The 10,187-nt window shown below is 47.8% G+C and overlaps 1 protein-coding gene across 4 annotated transcripts in view; it reads right to left on the bottom strand.

Moving 5' to 3' along the window:
- KDM4A (lysine demethylase 4A) overlaps positions 1–10,187 on the bottom strand; it is a 70,127-nt gene that overhangs the window by 36,213 nt on the left and 23,727 nt on the right. For all 4 annotated transcript variants that reach the window (XM_027773910.1, XM_006153758.3, XM_027773911.1 and 1 more), the window contains 2 exons: positions 9,643–9,842; positions 7,816–8,186 (listed from right to left, as the gene is read on the bottom strand). In XM_027773910.1, the coding sequence (XP_027629711.1) occupies positions 7,816–8,186; positions 9,643–9,842 (571 nt within the window). The remainder of the gene's footprint in view (positions 1–7,815; positions 8,187–9,642; positions 9,843–10,187) is intronic.

Raw genomic sequence — 10,187 nt, 5'->3', positions numbered from 1 at the left:
CCTGCTCCATGGCATCAATACCCTCCTCTCCATGCTGCCTTTCCCTAGGATATACTCCAATTTCTAAATTCCTTCCATATATAACAGAAAAGTCTGGGTTCAAATCCCAGTTCAACCAACTATGTGAGCCTGGGCAAGTAGAAACCCTACCAATAAAATGGGGGTCATGAACCCCATCCCAAAGGTGTCTTAGCGGGCCTGGGACAGAACAGCAGGTAGAATCACCAGGCCCCTCTCTGCTGGAACTCAAGGCTCCTGAGTTCTCTGTTTCTACTTCTAACATCTGGCATTCAGTCAAGGTCAATGTTCTCAATGGGGCTTGTTCTGTACAGAAAAGGACCAACTGGCCTTGCTTTGGGAACTCACTTTCAAAGCAGCTTGAACTAACAAGAATTTTGCAGCAGACCCACTGCTCTGGCTCGACCTGCTACAGCTTTGGTGCTTCGGCAGGCAGTCAACAAGGGCACTCTCACCAAAAGCGGTAGTTGCCAAAGGCACTAACAGAGATGGTGGCAAATAAGCTGAACAGCCTGCAACCCAAATTATAGCTTGGGGAGTCCTTTTAGTGGGGACAGGGGGACACAGGTGCTCTTAGGGGCCCAGCCATTCCCTAATATAGATACAGTGCTGTGAGACCTCTTCGGGGATGGGAAAGGTGTTCAGTTTCTGCCCCCAAACCTTGCCTATCAGCCTCCCATCGCAATCAATTCCTCTGATGTTGGCTTCCTGCTAAAAAGAACCTGACCTTCCGATTCACTCATGCCAAGTTCACAGAGTCCATAGGCCAGGCCCTCAGGACCACACTGGTGCCAAAGGGCATAAGGACAAACGTGGCACAGAGCCTTGCCTCTGGAAGTTGGCCCTGGTCACTGTGACAACTGCACTGAGGAGCAAGATACTGCCGGCTTCAAGGGAAGGAAACTAGACGGGAAGCAATAAAAAGTTTCTAGGAGGAGCAGGTCTTAACAAGACCAGCAGATGACATATCGCTGGACTCCCACGTGGCTAACTGCAGTGCCAGTCCTGGACCCAACGGCTTGAAATTCACGCTGGGCACATGTGCACGCATGTCCAAAATCCCAAGAGAAGGGACTGCAGCATGACAATCCCCCGGGGCGAGTTCTCATTTTGTCTCTCCGGCAAGCGCACATGCCCTATAGCAAAAATCCCTCTTAAAAAGAAAGAAAAGGACTGGGTTGTGCTACGCAGCGGCAGGCAGGCACGTGACTGATCTAGTAGACCATGGAGACACTTCCCTATCCCACCCCAGCTCAGAACCATCTGCACCCTGGTGGTGGCCACACAGCACGTGGATATACTTGTGCCACTGTGTTCAGCAAAAAGAGGTTAAAATGGTAAATAATGTGTCATGTATCTTTTACCACAAGTTAAAAAAAAAAAAACGTATATGCAGCCATCCTCTCCTGCCCCGCTGCAGACCCCACTTTTTCCCACTTCCTTAGATGCCCCCCAAGGTACACTCACTGCCACACCCTTCTCCCTCATTATCACCAACTTCACCTGGTCGGCCCCTGCCCTTCCACATAAGGCACCCATGGCCACTTCCCCTACTGTTTCCAATGCCTCTCCTTCCTCGGCTCTCGACACCCTATTTGCTCCTAGCTCCAATGGCTGTGACTCCCATTCTTCTACCTGGGTCCTCTACCTTCAGCCATACTGCAAAGACTGTTCACTCACACATGCTCTTGCATGCACACCCTCTTAGCGAGTCCCAAACCTACAGACCCCTCTGGTACAACTTTGTGTACGCAGTTGTCCCTCGACACGGGATTAGTTTCAAGGCCCCACTATGAATACTGAGATCTGTGAACGCCTTTCATAATCCCAAAAGATACCATCTCAAATGGTAAAACCCCAAAACATCAAAATCCCCCAAGTTTAAAATCACATAACATAAAATTCCAAAACTCACAGTACCAACGAGCTTAAAATCCCAAATGCCGCACAGGAAAGTCAGCCAGCTCTTGTGAACTACCTCCACGCATCGGCCCAGCATCTAGCCCTGTACCACATTTTTTCCTAGGTAGGATTTTCTTTCTAGTTGTTTTCTCTGAATTTTCCCCGCTATTTAAAATGGTCAACATTACTATTTACAATTGGCTCTACTATTTATTTCACCTCTACATCACTTCCAATGAAATATAAATTACATAAAGAGTTCTGTCGTATGCATTTTCTTTTTGCAAATTTGACTCTACAAAAGCACATTACTGCAACGTCAGCTCTGTGTAAGCACTGTGTATATATGTGAAAATGTATTAACAGAAACTTCCCCAATAAACAAAGAGATGCCTGTTTAAAACTTGCATTTGTGGGGACCAGCAGTTAGTGTAATGGCTATGTTGCTGGACTCCCATGCAGTCGACCATGGTTCGTGTCGCAGATCCAGTGACTTAAACTCAAGCCAGGCGCATGTGTGTGTGCCCAAGATCCCGAGAGAAGAATGGAGGAGAAGGGATTGCGGCGTGGCCATCGCCTCTGGGGGGTGATTTCCCGATTTCTGTCTCTATGTCTCTCTGTGGTGAGCGCACGTGCCCTATAGCAAAAACCTCTCCAAAAAAAAAAAACTTGCATTTCTGAAAGACAAAATTTCTCAAGATCTTGACTCTCTACCCAACTGCATACGCAGCACTGACCCATCACAGAGTTTGATCAAGCACACCCGAAGACTCAGGCTGTCCATTAGGATAGGTCAGATGGCTGCAGCTACACTGCTGGGTGCCCACAATTACCAATGTGTGAAACACATTGACAGATTTCAGTTTCTGACTGATTTCCTTAGGAATATGGTTCATATGATCATAAGTGTTATACCGTCCAACTATCACTAGGACACCAGAGCGTTTATGTGCAAAAACACGTTTCTAAATGACTTCCCTGTTCTTCAGTCTGAGAGGTAGTGAGGGTCTCAGCTGGGCAGTGGTGTAGGGGTGCAGTGGAGGGTGTTATCCTTGCCTATTTTATTATACAAAGTGGTCTACGACATGTACTGTTATGTTTTTATATGTTTCACAAACATGCCCTTTAAAAAATGTAAATAGCTGTCTTTTAAAGAGCTTTTTATTTTTTCTCGGTTTTTGATCTGTCAGGACATCACCACTGAGGATTACTGAAGATAGGACTGTATCTTTCAAAAGTATGACCCAACTCCCTTACACAAAACAGCCTTGGGGCCGGCAGGTAGCGTGGTGGTTAAAGGTTCTGGCTCCCATATGGCCGACTGTGGTTCAAGTCTGAGCCTGGTGACTTGCTTTCTCACTTTCCCTCTCTCTCTGTCTGTCTGACCAAACTAGAAAATAATAATAATAATAATAAAGTTAAATACTTTTTTTAAAGACAGCCTATTTGCATATAACCTACACACATCCTCCCACATACTTTAAAATCACATAACATAAAATTCCTCTAGGTTATCTGTAACGTACGATGTTAAGTGCTTTGTAAATAGTTATGCTGCCTTGTTTATTTGTATTTTTTTTAATCATTACATTATTTATTTTTCCTGAATATTTTCAATCTGAGGTTGATTGTGGCTAAAGAGGGATGCTACACAACTCCATATCCTACCTCACAGTTAAGTCGTGTGAACTTACTAACTGACCTGCAGGGAAAAAACTCCTTTGTCTTAAAGCTTGCTGGATAGTGCATGCACTTACCAGAGACAGAGACAGAGACAGAGTGAGAGTGAGGAAGCACTCTCCATGGGGGATGGTCACATTGCAGCTGGTGTGTTTTCCAAGCCACCAAGCCCAGGACTCAAACCATACAGCCAGCCATGGTGGCTCAAGCTGCCTTAACCACCATGCCACCAACTGGCCCACCCCCTCCACTTTCTTGTAACCTCTATCCTACAAGGATGGCACCACCATCCGTCCATCCATCAGCTCAACTCTGAAACCTGAGACAACTCCCACAATGCCCTGATGCTCCTGCATCCAGTCCCCCAGCCCTGCACACGGATCTTCTAAAGCAGCTCTCAAATCCCCCCTCCACTCCCACCCCTACACCACTGCCCAGCTAAGATCCTCACTACCTCTCTCTCAGACTAACAGGTTTCTAAATCGTTTCCCTGTTTCAAATCTTTTTTCCTCCTTTCCCAAAGAAGAAGTATTTAATTATAAAAATAACATGTTAATCATAAAAAATGTTCAAATGATGCATAAATGTAGGAAGTGAAAATCATCTATAATTTCACCTTCAGGAGAATCTCCGTTAACCGTTTCTAATTTTATCGTCGTCTTCTACCCCTCAAAAATCTTTATACTGCTTCCAGAATGATCTAAAGCATCAGTGCAGTGCTTAAAAAACTTGTCACTGGATAATCTAAAGAAGAACTGACAGGGACCAGGTGGTGGCATAGTGGTTAAAGCAGCTGGATCTCATGCTACATGGCTGACTGCACAGTTCGAGTCCCAGACCCAGTGCTTTAAAAATCATGCCAGGCAGGGCCAGCAGGTGGCATGGTGGTTAAGGTGGCTGGACTCCCAGGCATCTGGCTGACCATGGTTCAAGTCCTGGACCTAGCGGCTTGCTCTCTTTCTCACTTTCCTTCTCTCTCTCTGTTTCTCTCTGGTTAACTTCAATAAAATAAACAAAATAAATAATGACAATGAATTTAAAAAAATAACAACCACAAATGAAATTAAATAAATAAATAAAATCATGCTGGGCATGTGTGCATATACCTCCAAAACCCCAAAAGGAGACAGAGAAGAAGAGACTGCAGTATTGCCATCCCTCCTGGGGATGATTGCTCACATCCCACCTCCCACTCTCCCCAGTGAGTGCACACACCCTTAGCAAATTAAAAAACAACAACAACAACAAAAACTGACATAATTTCTTAAGTTAATGGTGGGAGACACTGGGAAGGAAGGGTACTGGCCTAAATTAAGGAAGACTTAAAAGACATAATAAACAAATATGAGGTATAAGCTCTGATGTGCTCTTGATTTAAACCAACTATAAAGTACATTCTATTTAGATAAAATATTTAGTCTAGCATTACACATAACAACATTATTTGTTAGCATCATCTAATACCTAGTTCATTCAGTTTTTATAGTGCTGTTAACTGTAACAGTGGCATAGTGATTTTTTAAGAAAATGCCCAGCTGGCTCTGTAGCTTAATGGTTAAGGGAGCTGGACCCCACATGGCTGACCACGAGGTTCAAATCCCAGCTCCTGCAGCTTGAAAAACAAGCCAGGCACATGTGCATGCTTCCCCCAAATGCCAATGGGATAGAGAAATGGAGAAGGGACTGTTGTGGGGCCACTCCCCATTGGGGGTGCTTCCTCCCCATCTGTCACTGGCAAGCATATGAACCCTCTAGCAAATATTACAGAAAGGAATTAGTTTCTTTAGCAATATACACTGAAGCGGGGAAGAAATGACATGGTATCATGGATTTACTTTGAAATACTTCAGTACATAACAACAGGATAGATGAAGCAAATATGGCAAGATCCTGACAACTGCTACATCCGAACGATGAGTAATTGTGGGCTCATCACATTATATTCACTCTGCATCTTTGTGTTTGCATATATAAAAAAAGTATTATGGAAGTTTCCGATCTTCAAATGCATATGGTGGCGAACTTTCCACAGCCTCCCACACCACGACTGTAAAGTCAAACTGCTTCACAGAGCCCATGAGGCAGATGCTCCAGGATCTGGCCCTTGATACCCTAAAACCTTCCAAGGTCCTTTCCAGTCCACCAAGGCTGAGACGAACCAACCACTGCAGACACCTGTGTGCTCTGAACCTTGCCATGAGCTACCACTGCCATTTAGAACACCCTCCTCTCCCAGTCTCTCTCCAGTTTTTCTGCCCACCTGGCATACTCTGATTAACCACTATGCCTATTTAAAATGCTATCCCAACTCCTCACCTCCATCCTAGCCTGAGCTGTTAACACTCCCGCTTGTGCCGCAACATTGACAACTAAGTACTAGAACATTTGCTCAGATCCCCCCTTCTAGTCTCTAACACCACAAAGACACAGTGCTGGCCCAGAGTAGCCCATTGTTAATAAATGAGTACACAGCAGAGCCAAGAGGCAGAGCAGCTAAAATGTTTGTAGAAAACTGTAAATAGTTCAAATAAGCCAGCATTCGTCGGGGATGAGGAATGGCTGGTGATAGAGAAGAGAAGGGTATTACCCTCAGCTACAGCTGAAAACTACATGAGAGGGCCAGCCGATGACATACCGGGTGAGGCTTTCCCCCTCAGCTACAGCTAAAAACTACATAGGGGGCCCAGCCGATGACATACCGGGTGAGGCAGCTGGATCCCACATGGCCAACTTAGCCATTTGAGTCCCAGACCTGGCACCTTGAAACACGCACCAGGTGTGTGTGCATGTGTGCCCAAAATCCCAAGAGGAAGAGAGAAGGGAATGTGGCATGGCTATTCTCCTGGGGGTTGATTTCTCACTTTTCCTCTCTGTCTCTCCAACAAGCACAGGCATCCTACAGAAAAACTTTAAATAGATAAATAAATCCATACAGAAATAAAAAGGAACCAGGAAGGCAGCTGATGGTGTTGGAGCAGGGGACTCAGCAAGGAGGACATCCTGGTACAAAGTCTGGTTCCCCAGCACACTGCCACATGGAGGGGTCCTGCCTTTCTCCCCAGTCCTCGGCGTTAGTGTGCTGCACTTAGCTAGGGCTGCCATTTGCAGGGGGAGTGCACTCTGGCCTGCATCCATGCCACGAGAAGCTGAATGAGAAAAGCTTTGCACCTACAGGGGCTGCGGATATCTAGGACTGCCTGTGACTAGGCATAGCCTGTCTAAGTCAGTGCAAATGTGTGGCAGGGTATTTGGCCTAAGGTTAAAGCAACTTTCTTCAATCACTTTAACTGATAATACAGCGACATTCTAGGTTCCGTATGCCTGATTCTTAGATCTATCACTTAACTGGTTCCAAACCTGGAAGGAAAAAAAAAGGTGGTACTTACTGGCTCCCTGCTCTCTCCCAACCCCATAAAACACACACACACTTTAAAAACCCTGCTCTGTGACAAGATTAATTTAGCAAGTCATCTGAAATGGTACAGAAAGAATGCAACACTCCACAATAATGAGGTCACATGAGAAAGTCCAGGTTTACGTCCTAAAATTTCTCCATACGTCTTGGGTACACACCGCCATGATCCTGGCTGCCTGAGGCTGGCTGGTGGCCTGAACACCCATTTGCCCAGGCTCCGTGTAACCCACCAAGAGCCATTTCACACAAAACAAACTGGAAACACACTTTTGGTGACAGCGTATGTTCCAGGATGAAGTGAGAACAGACACATTTACAGGTAAAGATCTCCTTTAGGAGAGCAGGTCGAATTCTCAAAGCCATGATTTGTAAGGAAAAACCGTAGAGGTTTAAAATGAGAAGGGCTGTTTCCTCCCAAACTCCCAAACCTCTGGGCTGCAATGCTGCCATTCTACCCTTTGTGCCTCTCAGGAAAGAAGGTTGCAAGATAAAGTTCTGCCCCACCGTAGGCAGGAAAGCTGTGTTGGTCAAATGAGCCGGGCCCTGCTGCGTCACCCAGGCTGCCCACCTCTCCAGATCAGCAGTCACTCAGAGAGGAGAAAGGAAAAACGCCCAGCTATCAACAGGCTGGACGGGAGTGAGTGCCACACAGCCACTGCAGGTTGGCGGCCCTGACTGGGGTCTCTCCCACCTTCGCAACACCTGCAACACCTGCATCCTGCTGACCCACTTCCCCTCCATGGGATGCCTCCAGGGCAGCTCCCCGCCTCACAGCACTGCGCGAAGCCACCGCCCCGTACCTCGGCCAGCTCACGCTCGCTGATGCTTCTGGTGGCATTCCCTTTCTTCCTCATGCACGGCTCGGCTGCGGTGACCCTGCCGTCCCCTTTGGCATAGCTGTGCACAGTGAGAACTCCCGTTTGCCCTTGGGCTTCGCCAGAGAGAGGCTCGCTGGTTTCTGAATCAGAAGAGACAGAATCCCGGGAAGAACTGGAGCCCAGGCTAGAAGATGACTTCTTTTTGGGGCCCGAGAAGACGAGGCGTCCTGCTAGAGAAGCAGGATTCACAGACAGATCCAAGGCAGCTGCTTCTTGTTCCTCCTCCTCGTCCTCCTCTTCTAGTTTGACGTTTTTGAGCTCTTCAAATTTGACTTCGGTGGAGTCAGGATAATCTGAAACACACGTACATGTCAGACAGAGCCAAGTCCCTCCCGTACGTGTGAACTTGATGCAAGGCAGAGGGCAGAGAGTGGGCTGGGAGTGAGACCTGGCTTCCGCCCTGGCTCTGCACTGACAGGTTACTCGTCGTGTGATCTGGGCTAACTGCTCAGCCTCTCTGGGCCTCCAGCCTTTCTTCCTCTGTATCGTGAAGATCCTGCCACTGAGCTCCAGGGCTGACTCACATGTGTCAGACAGGAGCACACCCTGGCACTAGAAGGCACTCAGTTAGAGGCAGCTGCCAGTTCCTCGGAAGTCTCCCGCAGGACGTGAAGGCCTGAGCTCAGCAGAGACCTGGCTGCCCCAAGCTAGAAAATCTGCTCAAGGAAGCCAGCTCAGCCCCAGGGAGGGGATCCCCAGTGCTATCTGGCTGTCAGCAGACAGACCACGGTGTTGTCGACAGGGATTTCTTCAGCCTGACTTGAGACTGCTACAAGACCTCCCCTGACAAATATGGCCTCCACGCCCACCGAGAGTCTGTGCTGAATCTCCACTGACCACATCACTCTTCTCTCTTTTTTTTAAAGAATTATTTACTTATCTTAATTCCACTTGCTATGATTTAACCTGACGAGAGAGAGACAGACAGAGAAAGGGAGAGGGGGAAAGCAAGCCACCAGGTCCGGGTCTTGAACCACGGTCAGCCATATGGGAATCCAGCGTCCCAGCCGCCACACCACCTGCCGGCCTATATCACTCATCTCTTAAAATACAAACGGCTTGGGGCCAGCAGGTGGCACAGTGGCTGGGGAAGCTGGATTCCCATATGGCTGACTGCGGTTCAAGTCTCAGATCTAGCAACTTACTTTCTCAATTTCTCTGTCTTTCTCTCTCATCAAATTAAAATAAATAAAGTTAAATAAAATAATTCTTAAAAAAAAAAAAGAAAGAAACAAACAGCTCAAGGCTCCAAGCAAGCCAGCTCTATAATGGCGGATGCCCTTCTACCACCTCTTCCTGGTTTCTCCAGCCTCATCTGGCACACAACTGTCTTCCAGCCTTGCCACCCCCAACACGCAAATCAGAGGAAATGACCACCAGCACCGGTTCCCCAGGAGCTCGCGCTGCTTCACCTCTCCAGGCCTCTGCCCGCTCCTCCTCCCTGGGAAGCCCTCCTGCCAGCCCCCAGTCTCTGCCTGCCTGGAAGCCCCTGCTCCTCTGGTCAGAATCACCGTCACCAAACCTTCAGTGTCTCCCTCGCCCTGACCTGCAGAGGCAGGAGCCTTTCCTGACATGCCCCATCCATCCTGTATACCCTAACAAAACATGCCTCACGTGGCTATGACACCGTCCACTCAAGGACCTGCTGCTCCCCTTTTTCACATCTGACCCTGCACTCAACATGGAATCTAATGAGGAACCGACAGGCACCGGTTAAGGCCGGAGGGAAAAACGCCACTGTGAACTAACCTGGGAAGTTAAGGCCATCCTCGACTTGCCGCACGGAGCTATGGGTGGGCCTCACGGGGGCGAGGGCAGCCTGGCACTCCGTCATCTCGTACTGTCCGGAACTCAGCTCCTCCTTGGGGAAGAGTTCGCTCTGACTCACCTCCTGTGGTATTTCCAGACACACTCGGTGCCTCTTTGTCCCTATACGGTGCTTGGCCAGGCTGCAAGGACAATAGCAAACCTTTTCAGAGCCCACACATCCAACCACTTAGACAAATTGACTCAACCCAAAATGAAAGGGCAGAGCCCGTCAGCCTGGTTCAAAACGCAGGGTCACCTCGATTGTACGGTCTAAGACAAAGGACTTCACCTCCTTGAACTTGTCCCACCATCTGGAAAATCCAGGCATACCACCCACCTCACAGATTGGCTGGGAGGAATGACTGACTTTCTTTCTTTCTTTCTTTCTTGTCTTTCTTTTCTTCCTTTCCCTCCCTCCCTCCCTCTCTCTCTCTCTTTCTCTCTCTCTCTCTCTTTCTTTCTTTCTTTTTAGGTTTTTGATGTAG

The sequence above is a fragment of the Tupaia chinensis genome, unplaced genomic scaffold (assembly GCF_000334495.1).
Source record: "Tupaia chinensis unplaced genomic scaffold, TupChi_1.0 Scaffold000387_1, whole genome shotgun sequence".
Taxonomy (NCBI): domain Eukaryota; kingdom Metazoa; phylum Chordata; class Mammalia; order Scandentia; family Tupaiidae; genus Tupaia; species Tupaia belangeri.
This window is presented reverse-complemented; position numbering and strand designations above follow the sequence as displayed.